Raw genomic sequence first — 17,355 nt, 5'->3', positions numbered from 1 at the left:
TCAACCACCCCAAGCCGCTGAGGGTTCTCCCGACGCCGGAGCACCATCACCCGGCGAGAACATCGGGCGCCGTGACGGCGACTGTGGAGGCCTCAATAGGCCCGACTCTGGGTGGACAAGAGGATGGGGACTGGACTTTGTGCCTTCCCTTGGATATTTTTGTGTTTTGGTGTTGAACTTCTTGAATGCTATGTTGTATTTTTATTAGTGTGCTGCAAGGACATCTGAATTTCCCCTGAATAAGGGGATTAATAAAGTAAATCTAATCTAATACCATGGAAACCAAGGTTTTAATTTAACAGAGGGTTAAGCCGTCAAGAGTTTCATCAAAGGCAGAAAAGGGTAGGTTACATGATGGAACATAGAACAGTACAGCACAGCAATGGACCCTTCGGTCCACAATGTCTATGGCAAGCATGATGCCGACCAACTCTTATCAATCTGCACATAACCTCATATAGCCTGCATATCCATCTGCCAATCCAAAAGTCTCTTAAATGCCACTTTCATATCAACCACCATCCCGCAGCATGTTCCAGGCACTCATCACCCTCTGTGTAATAAATTTGCCCTGCACATCTCATTGAGTCATAGTCATACAGCATGGAAACAGGCCCGTCGGCCCAAACTTTCCCACACCGACCAACATGTCCCATCCACACTAGTCCTACCTGCCTGCCCAGATCCCTCTAAACCTCTTCTATCCATGTACCTGTCGAGTTGTTTCTTAAATGTTGTGATAGTCCCTGCCTGAACTACCTCCTCCGGCAGCTCGTTCCATACACACAACACCCTCTGTGAACACTCAACATCTTCTTTAAACTTTTCCCCTCTCACCTCATAGCTTTATAGTTTATGTTTTTTTTATTATCAGGTGTACCAAGGTACAGAGAAAATCCTTTTTTGCATCTGCGTCAGTAAGGATTAATACCTTGCACGAGTACAATCCCTGGTTAAGTGCATAATGCATTGAAACTGCCCACTTAGTCCATGTTCAAGTTATTTGGTTTTGGCACCACTTTCAAAGTCCCAGTGGCAGCTGGCAAAAAGGCCCATCGCCATGATCCAGATCGTCCAGCGAACCGTCATCCCTCTTCTCGTCTGTCCACCTTCAGCGTCCACTCCCAGGGGGGGGGGAGGGGGCACCTGCTGGAGCCGACCTTGAGGACCTTCTTACCAGGACCTTTGTTCAGTGCCGACTCCGTCCACCCTCCTCGCCCGTTCCCGGTCTCCGGGAGAGAGCAGGAGACGAGCCTTGGACGAGGATCCCAGAATAGGAAGTTTCCTTGTTGTGCGACAGGCAATCCAGGCCCGCTGCCTATCAGGGATTTGCAGTGGCCTGCGGCCCTCCAAGAGGTTCTGCCATGCATGGCTATCCGGGAACATCCACCCTGTATAACTTGATTTTGTTTTACATCATGGGGAAATGGTTCTGCCTGTGTACTATGCTTCCCATAGTTGTATATACTTTTTTTAGTTTAGAGATACAGCGCGGAAACAGGCCCTTTGGTCCACCGAGTCCGCGCCGACCAGCGATCCCCGCACATTAACACTATCCTACACTCTAGGGACAATGTACATTTAAGCCCCTGTCCCACGATGCGAGTTTACCCAAGAGCTCTCCCGAGTTTAAAAAAAATCAAACTCGTGGTATTCTACGAACTCCTACGACCTTCCACAAGTATGTTCACGAACTCCCAGGAGCTCCTACGAGTATGTCTACGTATTCCGTTGACTTCTCATTCTACGGTCTCCTACGTTCCTCTCCCGAGGTACTCTTGAACCAACTACGAGTAGCCACGAGTGTAAAATTGATCACATGATAAAAATGATGCTTTTTCACTATAAAAAGCTTCCCAGGTTTTTTTTAAATCATTAGGAAGCATGAGTGCAGGAAGGCAACTGGTGATCAGGAGGGCATGGAAATTAGTACCAGTGCTGTATGCAGCAGCCCTTTCGTTTGTGCATGTGTGTGGGGGGGGATAAAAAAAGCCTTCTCACCCCACACAACACCGCTGTGAAATATCGCTGTCTTTGTCAATCAATACACTCATAGAAGGAACAGCGAAAGGAAATTTAAAAAAAACTAAACAAATGGAACAGATAATGAGGACAATTAAATTAATTATGTTCAAGGCGAAGAGATTTTATTTTTCCATATAAAAGCCGTGTGATCTGTTTTCCCCCACTTGCCCTGGCTGCTGTCTAATTTATGGGAAATTATTAGTGCATCAAGGCAAATCTTTGTTTAAATCATTCAACTGATTAAATAAGATTATTCTTCCATGTACAGTGACATCATTTCCCAGTAATTAGTACTCTATAGATAGATTCCTAACGCCAGCGAGCTGGAGGAGCCCTTCACAAGCATCTGACTAACTGCCCAAACCGCTATTACACATTGTTCTTTCAAAAACCTGGGAGAAGATTTAAATGACTAATACGCCATAAGTACATTTGAAAGAGGAGAAATCAATAGTTAAAATTCAGCTCCACGCCACCCATTCATTGAAAAGATATGATGAAAGAGGAATCTTTTCTGCTTTGAGCGGACTGGCTCATGCACAGTCTCCCATGCATTGAGCGACCCATTAAACGCAAATTTGCTGCACATGACAATCATTGAACTCACCTTCTGCTCAAGTCTCTGCCGAGAAAGGGTTAACAAGGCAAACCCGCCTCAAGTTTTCACTCCATTCTCCCACTCGGCAAAATATCTTTCCCTTTTTCTGCCAACAAAATAAAGTAATCGGGGATTTCCGGTGCTCACAAATACTAACTAGGACAAGGCAAAACAAATTAAGACAGGATTCTCCCCCTTTGCTTTTTTGTTTAAAAAATACTAGTTAGTTTCCAAGGAAGACAAAGGAGAGAAAATGTTTTTTCATGGGAATGACAGGAGAACCAGATACTTTTTCTTCCGAACCGTAACAGCCAGGAGAAAAGAGCGCTCTCTCTCTCCCTCTCTCCCCCTCTTTCTCCCTCTCCCTCTCCCTCTCCCCCTCTCTCTCTCTTTTTTTTCACTATCTCTCTTTCTGAACTAGCTGAACAGTGATCCTAAGTGGGTCTGTTTCCTTTCCTCCAGTATTTAAGCCCTCCATTCACCACCTCCAGTTTAAATTCCATTTGGAATATTTTGGAGGACCAAGAAACCAAGAACCTCACAAGGTCCCTAGTTAACAGCTTCCTTCAGCTCACCCAAGAAGCTGACAAGTGCTGTTCTAGGAGGCTGTACATGTTGCTCTAATGGGCCTCATTAAGTTCTACTTACAGATGTTCTCTTAACATAATTGATCTGTGGTGAGTTGAGAGGACTGCAATTTTATTCCCAAGCCCCCAATTAGAGTTGGGTAATTAGATCCCCAACCTCCTATTTTTCACATTCACCCTTGTAAAATGTCAAAGTATATCTTTCTCACAAAGCCCACCCCCTCCCTTTTTTCCTGGACTCCACTCGTTCACTGTATTGGCAGATAGAACTGCAAACCTTTGCAGTGACGCCAGTTTTAAGAGCAAATTCAATCCACTGACAGGGCTCCATCTTTTATTCTCCTGTCTAACTTTTTAAAATTATTATTCTGCTACCATAACAAAAAGGAAAGGGGGGAAGGGGCGAGGAAGAGAAGAGAAGAAAAACTAACTTTCTGATGAGAAGGAAGGAAGATAAGCTTTGGCAGGGAAAGTTTCCTTTTAATGTAAAATCTGTTTTAATTCCTCAGTTGGTAATTTTAAGGAGCAATGAAGGAGAGAGGTGCTGATCTGAAACAGTGAGGAATAGAAATAACAGTGAACACCTGGGACAGGTAATGCCAATCAGACTGGCTGTTATCATGCAACTAATTAGGGAAGAGGTCACATGCTGATGTTGAGTTTACCTTTTTTTTTCACTCACCTTTTCTTCTCTGTCCAGCTGCCGAGCTACGAGTACCCACGATTATCTACGAGTCTACTACGGTCTGCCCACAAAGTAACTACGAGTAAAAAGTATCCATTTTTTTCATCACAAGTATTTTTTTACTCGTTGATATTTTTTACAGGGATGAAAAAACATCCCGAGTTACCGGATGTCCCGAGTACCTACCGAGTACGTTAGCATTACGAGCCGCTACAAGACATCCACGAAGTCCTACGGACATTCTCCGAGTTCGAATCGGGAAAACTTGGGAGAACTCGTGAATGACCTCGTACAGTGGGACAGGGGCTTTATACCAAGCCAATTAACCTACAACCCTGTACGTCTTTGGTGTGTGGGAGGAAACCAAAGATCTCAGAGAAAACCCACACAGGTCACGGGGAGAACGTACAAACTCCGTACAGACAAGCACCCGTAGTCGGGATCGAACCCGGGTCCCCAGCGCTGCAAGCGCTGTAAGGCAGCAACTCTAATGCTACGTCACCGTGCCGCCCAGGACTCCCGCAATATCCTGCATCCCAGAGAAAACAATCCAACTCTGGATAAAACAATCCAAGATAAGGATGGTGATGCAAATAAGACAATGTTGGAATGGCTCTGATCATGCACCTTCTTGCCATGAGTTGGTCAAGAGTTGATAATTAAAGATGCTGGGTTTAACAAGAGAGAGTGGACTGTGGGTGCAGAGGGTAGGTCTTGAGGAAATACCACCCCTCCTACCCCTGTCTAACATGTACAAAGCTGCCTGTGTGGACAAGGGTGGGAACAGCAGAGAGGATTGTATTAGGATGGATTGCATTTGATCCATACTGGGACTGTTGGCCTGGAGAATTACATGCCCATGGGTATGAACAGGAAGGATTCTAGTGGCAGGAAATTCAATAAACGAAAAGGAAATGAGAGATTAATGGCACAAAGAGAGAGAGAGAAAACAAAAAAGGAAATGAGAGATTAATGGCGCAAGATAGTGAGGGAGAAAAAAAGAAAAATCGAGGTGTGGCAGGAAATGGCAGAAAATAAAAGCAGAAGAGTTGGTAGAAGTTGTAAATTTCAAAACGCATTGTTCTTTCTCTGAATCTACGCAGCATTTATAACAAGATTGGTGAGAGGCAATACAGACATTAGTATCTGGGCCTGACAGACACAAAATGCTTGAGTAACTCAGGCAGCATCTCTGGAGAAAATCGAAGATAGACACAAAATCTGGGCCTGACGGCATAGCTATTACAGAGACATGGCTGAAGGGTGACTGAACTGGGATTGCAACATTCCATGTTATTCAAAGCTCTAAAAACAGGCCAATGGGGAAAGAGGTTGGGTGCAATGTCTTTGTTAAGGCGGTGGCAGATAGTGATCAAGATCAAGTCCAGTTTATTGCCATATGCACGAGTGGGGTAAGGTGTACGACAATGACAGTCTTGCTTACTGGAGCATCACAGATGCACAGACTCAGACAACACAAGAGCACATATCGGTGCCCTCCCAACCGTAGCTGGAGACTTCAACAAGGCTGGTTAGAAGAGGACATTTCCTAGCCACCATGTGTCTTGCAGCACCAGAGGATCAAACACCCTAGACCATTACTACTCCAGCATCACAGATCGCTCCATCCCTCGTCCTCACTTTGGAAGAACGGGCAATCTAGCTGTGTTCCCTTCTTCAGGCACATAGGAATCGACTGAAGAACACTGCTCCAGTGGTGAGGGCTGGCACAGGAACAAACTACTCCGTAACTGTTTGGCACTGGAACTCTGGGTGATGCTCAAAGACTCAGCAACGGAACTGAACGAGTACGTCTGCTTGCTCCTAACATCATGAGGAAATGTGTGGAGGAGTGTGTTTCCGCCAAAACCATCTGCGTAGAAACAAGGGGTGTTCCCTATCCTGAAGTCTTAGCTAACACGCAATCATTGAGTCATGGAGTCATACAGCAGGAAACAAGCCCTTCAGCCCAACTGGCCAATGCAAACCGACATACCCATTTTACTTCGGAGTCACATGAGTGACTACGTGAAGAGCCCGCTCAGCGCGCATGCGCGGCATTACGCCAGCAGTGCAACAAGCGGCGGCAGCTGGAGTCAGGCTCTCCCACTGCAGGTTTAAAAAACGGACCGTTAGGTAAGTACACTGAAGGTGGAAAGGAGTCTAACGGAGAAGGAGAGTTGTGTGTGTTCTTTCTGCTTACAGAAATGAGTACACTTAGGGAAAAAACTCTCGAAGAGAACTGCCCCCCGCAAAACTCCACCAGAGGAGCGTTCAATCTCAGGGGGGCAGCAACAGGCGGCAGGACCGCTCATAGAGCGCTCCACCATCCCTGACACCGTGCCAAACCCAGTCCAGCTAATGCCTGAACAGCGGACTGGGAAAAAATCCACCAGTAAAACCAACCGGCCGGTGGTTTCCGACTCGTCGGACGGGGACACGTCTCCACCTAAACGGAGGAGACACAGCCGCATGAGCCGCATGGAACGGCTCTTGGAGCAAGTACTCCAGCGGGAAGTGCAGAAAGAGCACTCTCGCAGAGGGAGATCAGGCACCCCCTCCACAGTGTTCTGTACACTGCCCTCTGCTCCCTCATCACTGGAGGCTAGCATTGGTGACCAGGGCTGGGCTGGTCTGCAACAGGGGCTGGTGGACAAGATCGGGAGTATGCAGGGGGTGAAGGAGCAGGAAGAGCTGCTGGGTGTGGTGGACCGCTATGTAGCAACCCCACGTGCTGGAAGACCGCTGGAACCGAAATTAGCGGCCAGCATAAATCATCTTTCAAATAAGCCCTTGCAGGAGAAGGTGCTCTCTGAGGCGCTAGATCTTTACAAAACACCAGAGAACTGTGAGGCCCTCAGAGTGCTGACTGTAAACAGCCAAATCTGGGGGCACGTGGGATCACACATACGTAACTATGAAGTCAAGCTACAGCGGATCCTAAGGCTCCTGACGTCGGCCATCACAGCCTTTGCTCGTTCTGTGGAAGACACGGAGATGGATACCTGCCAGCAGGATGTACTGGCATTAATGTGCAACACTCAGTATGAAATTAACAACTTCCGGCGGGTAATCATGAGTCCTGCCCTCAATCCCAAATTTGCTGGGTTGTGCAAAACCCCAGCCGCAGAGACGGACGCTCTGTTATTCGGGACGGACCTCAGCAAAAAGTTGAGGGACATGGAAGAGGCATCGAAAACTTTCAACCTCATGAGGGCAGGCCCCGGGACGAGCAAACCAAGACCTACAATACCCAAGCGGCAGCACCCCACGGCATCCACCAGTCGACGTCCTCAATATGGGACTGGTGAAAGCTCAAGGACCGCATTTTATCCCCAAAGATCTTTTTTAGATCAGGGCCCAGAGCGGACCCCATGGAAAATGCGCCAACCCCCAACATCACCAGCACGTCAGACAAGCAAATCTTCAAGAACATAAGAAAACAGAAGAAACGACAATAACCCTGGAGGTAGGTGGGTCTGGTTCCTGCCAGCATATAGAGAGTAAGGGTTCTTTACTAACAGGGGGGAGATTACACTTGTTCAAAGCAGCATGGGGTACTGTCACGAGTGACAAGTATATACTCAACAGCATTAGTGGATATAAAATACAATTCATGCCAGAAAAATAGCCACCAGTTCAACATTGGCCCCAAAGGGTATTTTCTCCCTCCGTCAAAGAGAAACGTGAGGGACAAGCTGAACTGGTGAGACTTATCACAAAGGGGGTCATCGAAAAGACCAAACATGAACCTTTGGAATTTGTATCGAATATATTCACTAAAACCAAAAAAGATGGTGGATGTCGCATCATCATTGACTTAACATCACTAAATAAATTTGTTAAGTATATACATTTCAAAATTGAGACATTTGTTACTGCCAAAGGATACTTCATGGCAAGCATTGATCTTAAAGATACTTACTATCTAGTACCCATACACAAGGATCATCGCAGATACCTAAAATTTATCTGGATGGGGCGGCAATGGCAGTACAAAGCATTGCCCAATGATCTAACTTCAGCCCCAAGATTATTTACCAAAATATTGAAACCAGCCATGGCAATACTAAGAAAACAAAAACATATTGTCATGGCATATCTGGATGATATTCTGATAGTAGGAAAAACGATGGAATTGGCTGTGGCAGCAGTATCAGCTACAAAACAGCTCCTGGAAACTCTGGGGTTTGTCCTACATCCAGATAAATCTAAGTTGAAGCCATCCACTATCATGGACTACCTGGGCTTCACAATTAACTCAGTCCATATGACTGTTACCTTGCCAAAAGCAAAAATGGTTGAATTAGCACAATCATGCAACAATCTAATGGTCAACGAGCGACCAACTATCCGACAAGTAGCAAGAGTAATTGGGAAAATGGTAGCAGCATTTCCGGCTACACAATTCGGACCTTTGCACTATCAAAATTTACAAAGAGCAAAGGTACAGGCACTAAAACGACATAAAGGTCACTATGATCGTGTCATGAAATTACCCACTGCAGCAATATCAGAGCTACAGTGGTGGGCAGAAAACGTTTGGCATAGTTTCAGCCCTATCATTATCACTAACCCCACTTTAGTTATTCAAACAGATGCCAGTGCTCAAGGCTGGGGAGCAACTAACTCCATATCCAGCACAAGTGGTAGATGGACTAACATAGCGTCATCATTACTACTTACACTGGGCATTAACTATCTAGAGATGTTGGGCGCCTTTTATGGTTTAAAAGCATATGTATCTAAAATGCAGCACTTGCATGTTCGGTTACAAATTGATAATACTACGGTGGTGGCTTATATTAACCATATGGGCGGCATAAAATCATTATCATGCGACAATTTGGTCAACATAATTTGGCAATGGTGTGTCGAAAGACATATTTGGCTATCAGCTACTTACCTACCAGGTAAGCTAAACACAGTGGCAGACACCAGGTCACGCAAATTCAATGACAACATCGAATGGATGTTAAACCCTCATGTATTTGCTAAAGTTATTAAGCAATATGGAATGCCAGATATTGATTTATTTGCATCAAGGCTAAATCACCAGGTACCTATGTATGTCGCATGGGAACCAGACCCAGAGGCAGCAGCGTTAGATGCTTTCACGCTGGATTGGGGAAATTTCTTCTTCTATGCTTTCCCTCCCTTCTGCCTCATCAGTCGGGTACTTCGCAAAATACAGATGGACTCTGCTTCGGGTATTTTGATGGTGCCCGACTGGCCTACACAGCCATGGTTCCCAGTCCTGCATGACATGGTGGTTGAATCACCAATGGTTTTTCCCAGTGATCCAGGATTATTAACTTAACCAGTATCAGGCATAAGCCACCCATGCCATGAGAAAATTAATTTCCTGGGTTGCAGGTTTTGAACAGACCTTACCTAGAACTGGGACTGTCCGAACAAACCATCACCACCATGTCGGCATCCCTTCGAACATCCACCAAGAGGCAGTACTTAACCAGCATCAAAAAATGGGAGAAGTACTGCCAGAAACAGGGACAACGTATGCAACAGCCACAGCCACCAATGTACTGGAGTTCCTGGCCCATCTACACCATGATGTAGGGATCAGCTACAGTGCCATCAACACAGCGCGGAGTGCGCTTTCTGCTTATCTCAAGCCAGCGCCAGGACAACAGGCGATGGGATCCCATCCACTGGTGGTAAAACTGATGAGGGGCATTTACAATATCAAGCCCCCTAAGCCCAGGTATACCCATATTTGGGACATCAGTGTGGTCCTGACATACCTCAGGGAATGGCCACCAGCCAGATCCCTCGGCCTCGAGCAACCTACACTAAAGACACTCATGTTGATGGCACTAGTATCCGCTCAGAGGGTCCAGTCACTACACACGTTGAGGCTGGACAACATGGTGACCACCCCAGATCAGATTGCATTCGTCATACAGGGTCTGGTGAAACAAAGCAGGCCAGGAACAGCTAATCCAGTAGTGGTATTCCGGGCCTACCCACCAGAGCCACAGTTGTGTGTCGTGACCCATCTACAACATTACATCGACACAACCTATAATATCAGAGGGAGTGAAAAAGCCTTATGGGTCAGCCACAAGAAACCTCATGGCCGGGAAACGAGCCAAACCATTTCAAGGTGGCTCAAACAGGTACTGAAGGCTGCCGGAATAGATACTAATACATTTAAATCTCATTCCACAAGGGCAGCATCTACATCAACGGTCGAGAGAATGGACGTACCGGTTGGCCATATTCTGAATACAGCAGGATGGTCGAGGGAAACGACATTCAGAACTTTTTATAACAAGCCGTTGACGAAACCTGATTTATTTGCAGAGAGAATATTACAAGCTGCAAATATTTAAATTAAGCCCGGGGGAGCAATTATTTTGTTATTGTTAATAAATACTTTTTTTGTTTCTCGAAAAACAGATTCATTGGTTGATTACGATAACACTTCCTCCCTCAAGAACTTTGGCAGTGAGTGAAATAAAACTGTTACACGGTTTGAAATCACAGAGCTTTGAAGTCTTCACGTAGTCACTCACGTGACTCCGAAGTAAAATAGTAAGATTAAACGAGAACTTATCAGTTTGAAGTTTGATCTGTATTTTATGAGGAGTTACGATGAGGGATTACGTGCGTTCCGCTCCCACCCTCATTGTATGGATCAAACTAATAACTGATGTCTCCTTTTCTTTACTATGTTTACTTCAAATAACTGTGTCTATCTGTGATTCCACACCGCTGCTTGGAAGTATGCCGTGCATGCGCGCTGATCGGGCTCTTCACGTAATCCCTCATCGTAACTCCTCATAAAATACAGATCAAACTTCAAACTGGTAAGTTCTCGTTTAATCTTACTATTTTATACTAGTCCCACATGCCTGCATAGTCCATATCCTTCTAAAACTATCCTATCCATACTGATCTCCATGGTTTCTTTATTATCAAGTGTATCAAGGTAACCAAAAGTGAAATACTGTGTTTAGCATACAGCTCAGCAAGTCTATCACCATACATGAACACGTTCCCTTGGTAGGTACAGAATGTACAGAACAGCCCACTGAGTCGATTTTTTTAGTTTAGTTTAGAGATACAGCACAGAAACAGGCCCTTCGGCCCACCAAGTCAACGCTGATCAGTGACCCACACACACCAACATTATCCCACACACACTAAGGACAATTTACAATTTATGTAGAAATCACTGTCGGCCAAATGGAATTGGTGATGTCCAGCTCTTTCACGCCAGGCCAGCGCTTCTGCCGCGAACGTGGCCCTTGGTATGATGATCTGCAAGATCAAAAGCCAAGGGGGTGTGAGGCTAGGAAACAGACCTTAGAATTGTGTGGAATTACGCAGAAGAGCACAAATGCTTAGGAAGGGAAATTGATCCAAAAGCTGTTCTGGGAAAAGAAGAACTACATTCTAAGAATCACAGAATGTCTCAAGCCTGGAAGAAAGCCACTTGGTCTGTTGTGCCCGTACTGTCTCAGCCGTCCCATCTCTTGCCTTTCCACAGCCCTGTAAATCCTTCTCTTTCACCTACTTCCAAAGCTCCTGGTTGAGGGCACACGTGAATCTCTACAATCTGGGGAGACTCTAACATTATGAAATACTTTCTTCTCCACCGGCAATCATGCCCAATGACTATTAGATCGCATGGGATCCAAGGAGAGAAAGCTGAATGGATAAAAAATTGACTTCATGGAAGGAAGCAGAGGGTGATGGTGGAAGGTTGCTTCTCGTAGTGGAGGCCTGTGACTAGTGGTGTGCCTCAAAGTGAAATACTGTGTTTAGCATACAGCTCAGCAAGACTATCACCATACATGAACACAATCTCTTGGTGGATACAGAATGTACAGAACAGCCTGGGCCCGTTACTGTTTGTCATCTATATCAATGATTTGGATGAGAACGTACATGGCATGATTAGCAAGTGTGCAGATGATGCTAAAGTGGATAGAATTTTAGATAGTGGTTGGCAAAAATTGCAGCAGGTTCTTGTGAGGCCACATTTAGAGTATTGTGTTCAGTTTTGGTGTTGTCAAGCTGGAAAGGGTGTAGAGAAGATTTACGAGGATGTTGTGTGGAATTGAGGATCTGAGCTGCAGGGAGCGGTTGAGCAGGCGAGGACTCTATTCTTTGGAGCGCAGAAGGATGAGGGATGATCTTACAGAAGTGTACAACATCATGAGAGAAATAGATCAGAGTAAGGGAATTGAGAATGAGAAGAACATAGGTTTAAGGTGATGGGGGAGAGATTTAATAGCAAGCTATTACAAAGTGTGGTGGGTATTTGGAACGAGCACCTATTTCATTTTCCAGAGATGCTGCCTGACCCGCTGAGTTACTCCAGCATTTTGTGTCTATCTTCGGTGTAAACCAGCATCTGCAGTTCCTTCCTACACATGTTGCTTGACCTGCTGAGATGAAACACCCGCACGTTTGTGTCCTCTCCCCCCCCCCCACCCCCTCTCCAGTACTTCGTGCTTTTTGCTATCTAGTGCGTGGCCGAGAGGGTGCATGGAAAGCGGCTCTGCTGTGCAGGGAAGGGAAGGGAAGGGAAGGGGAGTGTGGGTGGGCCGGAGTGAAAGGGGACTGCGGCTTGCGGGTGATGTTTGCGATGCCCCGGAGGCAGCGTTTGTCCCGTCACAGAAAGCTTGCAAACAGCCAACACGTGATGCAAACATTGCCAGGAGAGCACGGACAGGGAGGGGGGGTGGCAACAAGAACTTTGCTAAAGTCCGCACGCAGGCTGACAGCTCACTTTGGCTCCGGGAGCCGGCGTTTCCTGCAGGGTTTACAGAGGTCGCCGCTTGCTCTCTCGCCTTGCCCGGCCGCCCAGCTCCCCCGATGGCTCTCTGTGGCAAAGTGGCGCTGGTGACCGGAGCGGCGCAGGGCATCGGCAGGGCGTTCAGCGAGGCGCTCCTCCAGCAGGGATGCAAGGTACATCCACCCCACGGGCTGCGGGCAGCTTCACCCACCACTTCTTATTGCTTTTTCTTCTTCACCCCCCCCACCGCCCCAGATCTCCGGAACTTATCTCCGCGTCCTCTATAGCCATCTCTACCCCTCTCCTCTGCTCCTCCGAGATTCACCGGCGCTGCGTTTCCCCGCTTCTCCGTAGCCTCACCGTCCCTTCCCTCCACCACCCCCCCCCCCCCACCCCCCTTCATTCTCTCTCAATCTCATCCCTCCCTCCCTCACTACATTCTCTCCATCTCTTCCCTCTATCCCTCTTTCGGTTCTCTCTCCATTCTGTCCTTCCATCCCTCCGCTCTGTTCTCTCCCCCTACATTCTCTCCATCCCTCCCAACGATCTCTCGTTCCCTTCTCTCTATTTCACTTTCAGGTCTCCCTCCATTCCTTTCCCTCCATCCCGCCCCGCTAATCTCTCCCCATCCCTTCTCTCCATTCGTCCATTCTCTCTATCGTTCTCTCCATCTCTCCCCTCCATTCTCTCTCCATCCGTTCTCTACTTCCCTCTCTCCATTCCTTCGCTGTCCCTTCCCTCCTCCCCTCCCCTCTGCTCTCTCTCCATCCCTTCCCTCCCCCATACATTCTTTCTCCAACCCTCCTTGCTACCCCTTTTTCTCTGCTCTCTCTTCCATCCATGTTCCCTCCATCCCTGCTGCCCATTCCCTCTCCATCCCATCCCTCCACCCCTCTCTCTCCACCCGCTCCCTATCCCAAATCCTCTCCTCCACCCTGTTACCTCTCCGGTACTCCCGTTCCCTCCACCCCTCTGCATTCATTCTCTTCCTTCTTCCTCCTGTGTTTACTCCTAGGTTATTCTCCTCGACCTGAACCGTAGTGTCGGTGAGGCCTTTAAGGAGGAACTGGACAGAGAGTTTGATTGTGCCAACAGTTTATTCATTGCCTGCGATGTGGGCTCGGAGGAACAGTTGAAATGTAAGTGGCGTAAGATGAGGTTTGAGCCTCTTTGACATTAAATATAATCAACATTATAGCCATTGACTGTTGAATCTTAATTTGATCAATAGCACAATGTAACTGATTGCAATGTTTTGCAGATTAATAGTTGCAACAGTGCAGTGTGTGTGTGTTATTTCAGTATATGTCAACCCATACAGACAACACCGACACACATACATATCACCCGTCTCTTGTATTAATATTTGTCCAAATTATATGAATGTATTATTTGATGAATGCTTTAACTTGTACCATAAGACTATTGTGATCTTAATCATTTTGCTACAACTCGGGCCTGTTTCCATGCTGTATGACCCTATGTCTCCCCTTTAGACCTTGTTTTCAATAAGAACACTTTCTCCCTACCTGGTCCATTCATGATTTAAATACATCCATCTGATCTCCGCTAAACTCCCATTCCACCGGGACAAATCCTAGCTCCTCCAGTCTATCCACAAAACCAAATTTACTTGTTTTATTAAAGTGTTGAGCAAGCGAGAGATCAGGTTGGTTAATACGGACTGAGTGGAGGTGTTCAGCGAAACGATCGCCGAGCCTGCTCTTAGTTTCGCTGATGTAGAGAAGTTGACACCTGGAACAGTGGATACAGTAGATGAGGTTGGAGGAAGTGCAAGTGAACCTCTGCCTCACCTGGAAAGACTGTTTGGGTCCTTGAATGGAGTTGAGGGGGGAGGTAAAGGGACAGGTGTTGCATCTCCTGCGGTAGCAGGGGAAAGTACCTGGGGACGGGGTAGTTTGGGTTGGAAGGAACGAGTTGACCAAGGAATTTCGGAGGGAATGGTCTCTGCGGAAAGCAGAAAGGGGTGGAGATGGGAAGATGTGGCCAGTAGTGGGATCCCGTTGGAGGTGGTGAAAATGTTGTAGGATTATATGCTGTATGCGACGGCTGATGGGGTGGAAGGGTGAGGACAAGAGGGACTCTGTCCTTGTTACAAATGGGGGGATTGGGAGCAAGAGTGGAGCTGCGGGGTATTGAGGAGACTCTAGTGAGAGCCTCATCTATAATAGAAGAGGGGAACCCCCGTTCCGATGCCCTGGTATAGAAAACCTCATCCTGGGCGCAGATGTGCCGTATACGGAGGAATTGGGAGTAGGGGATAGAGTCTTTACAGGAAGCAGGGTGGGAAGAAGTGTAGACTGGATAGCTATCCAGGTTAGTAGGTTTGTTGTAGATGTCGGTCAATAGTCTGTTCCCTGTGATGGAGACGGTGAGATCTAGAAATGGTAGGGAGATGTCGGAGATGGTCCAAGTGAATTTGAGTGCAGGATGGAAATTGGTGGTGAAGTTGATGAAGTCAGTGAGTTCTGCATGGGTGCAGAAGGTGGCACCAATGCAGTTGTCAATGTAGCAGAGGTAAAGTTTGTGTATATATATATATATATATCTGCAATTCTGCCACTGGCCGTGTGCGCGATTTTGGCGCGTTTGATGGAGGGGCGGGGTTAAAACGCGATGGAGAGACACAGTAATCTCGTTGTATGTGACACATGCAATGACAATAAAGCATTCTGATAAAGCATTCTGATGGTGTCTCAGTGTGTGGAGGAGACCGGTAATGTCTCGGCATTTATGAAGTATCTAGATGAGACGGTATGGAAGGCTTTCGACTAATTGTTGGTAAATGGGATTAGTACACATGGGTACTGGCAAGGTCAACATGAAAATAATGGGCTGACGGTCTGTATAACTCTATGACTTTATGTCAGGGGTGGCACAGTGGCGCAACGGTAGAGTTGCTGCCTTACAGCACTAGAGACCCAGGTTCGATCCTGACTATGAGTGCTGTCTGTCTGCAATTTGTACATTCTCTCTGCGACTGTGTGGGATTTCTCCGGTTTCTCCCGTTTCTGCGCTGTATCTTTAAAGTCTAAAGTCTAATGTCCTGTCAGCTTGACGGAGTGGCCAATGACCAGTAGATTACAGATCTAAGTTACGTGTGGGAAGGAACTACAGATGCCGGTTATACACTAACGAAAGACACAAAATGCTGGAGTAACTCAGCGGGATAGGCAGCATCTCTGGAGAGAAGGAATGGGTGATGTTTCGGATCGAGATCCTTCTTCCAGAAGGATGAAGGGTCACGTCCTGAAACGCCACCCATTCCTTCTCTCCAAAGATGCAGCCTGCCCCACTGAGTTACTCCAGCATTTGTGTCTCCTGACAGATCCAAGTTAACTGGTTGAAGGACTGGAGGACAGAAGGTATCAGAGGGGTAACAAGCAGGAAAGTGGGTGAGAGACTGACTGGCCATGTCTTCAAAAGACCCAGCACAGCATTGATGAGTGTTCTTCAGTAGAGTGGTGGGTCCATGGAACAAGCTACCAGAGGACGTAGTTGAGGCAGATACTGTATAAGACACATGGACAGGTACATGGATCTGAATGCGGCAAACAGGACTAGCTTAGGTGGACCCTTGGACCCTTGGTCGGCATGGATGAGGTGAGCCAAATACCTTGTTTCCGTGCTGTGTGACTCTATGACTCTGCAACACTGCTGCTCTGTGATTCTATGCTGTATTAATTTTTTAGGTGCTTTTAAGAAAGCAATTGAACACTATGGAGGTTTGGATATACTGTGTAACAACGCCGGAATAAACAATGAAAACAACTGGGAAAACACAGTCAACATTAATTTGGTAAGAACATGAACGCGTGACATGTGACAAATAACTCAAGCGGGCTTTATCAAGATGTTTATATGGTACGATGGCGCAGCAGTTAGTGCACTCTACCGCAGTACCAGTAGGGTGCATGGAACGAGCTTCCGGAGGAGGTAGATGAGGCAGGTTGTATCGCAATGTTTAAGAAACATTTAGACAGATACAGGGATAGGACAGGTTTAGAGGGATATGGGCCAAATGCAGGCAGGTGGGGCTAGTGCAGATGGGACATGTTGGTCGGTGTGGGCAAGTTGAGCTGAAGGGCCTGTTTCCATGCTTTATGTCTATGAGACGGGACAAGATATTCAAGGCAAGTTTATTTTCAGACAGATAAAGGTAGTTGCCTGGAACACACTGCCAGGGGTAATGGTGGAAGCAGATATAATAGTGACACTTAAGTATTTAGATAGGCACATGAATAATTGGGAATGGAGGAGGGATATGGATCATATGTAGGCAATAGGGATTAGTTTAATTTGGCATTATGTTCGGCACAGACATCCCAGGCCAAAGGGCCTGTTCCTTGTTTTACTGCTCTACCTTCTTTGAATTGAGACTCTGAGTTTCATGGAGAGTTTAACGTTACATCAGAGAGTACATGATCAACACCAGACCAACTGGAACGGAGGCAAATAAGCACTAAATCCATTTGCTTTTCTCCTAATTAGAAAAGTCTGTCTTTGTTGCAGAGCCATGGAAAGATATGCCTCTTAACTAAGAATCAATTCATTAGTATTCCGCATGCATCATTATTATAAGTTTCCAATCTGCTTTTGGCAACTAAACCATGTTTAGTTTATATGTGTAAGAAAGAACATGCAGATGCTGGTTTAAATCAAAGCTAGA

At 46.5% G+C, this 17,355-nt stretch overlaps 1 protein-coding gene across 1 annotated transcript in view; it reads left to right on the top strand.

Moving 5' to 3' along the window:
* The first annotated feature begins 12,479 nt into the window (after nt 1-12,479).
* LOC116971288 (15-hydroxyprostaglandin dehydrogenase [NAD(+)]-like) overlaps nt 12,480-17,355 on the top strand; it is a 38,626-nt gene continuing 33,750 nt past the window's right edge. Inside the window, exons 1-3 of the mRNA XM_033018329.1 lie at nt 12,480-12,838; nt 13,681-13,804; nt 16,379-16,485. Of these exons, the coding sequence (XP_032874220.1) occupies nt 12,746-12,838; nt 13,681-13,804; nt 16,379-16,485 (324 nt within the window). The 5' untranslated portion in view covers nt 12,480-12,745. The remainder of the gene's footprint in view (nt 12,839-13,680; nt 13,805-16,378; nt 16,486-17,355) is intronic.

The sequence above is a fragment of the Amblyraja radiata genome, chromosome 3 (assembly GCF_010909765.2).
Source record: "Amblyraja radiata isolate CabotCenter1 chromosome 3, sAmbRad1.1.pri, whole genome shotgun sequence".
NCBI lineage: Eukaryota > Metazoa > Chordata > Chondrichthyes > Rajiformes > Rajidae > Amblyraja > Amblyraja radiata.
This window is presented reverse-complemented; position numbering and strand designations above follow the sequence as displayed.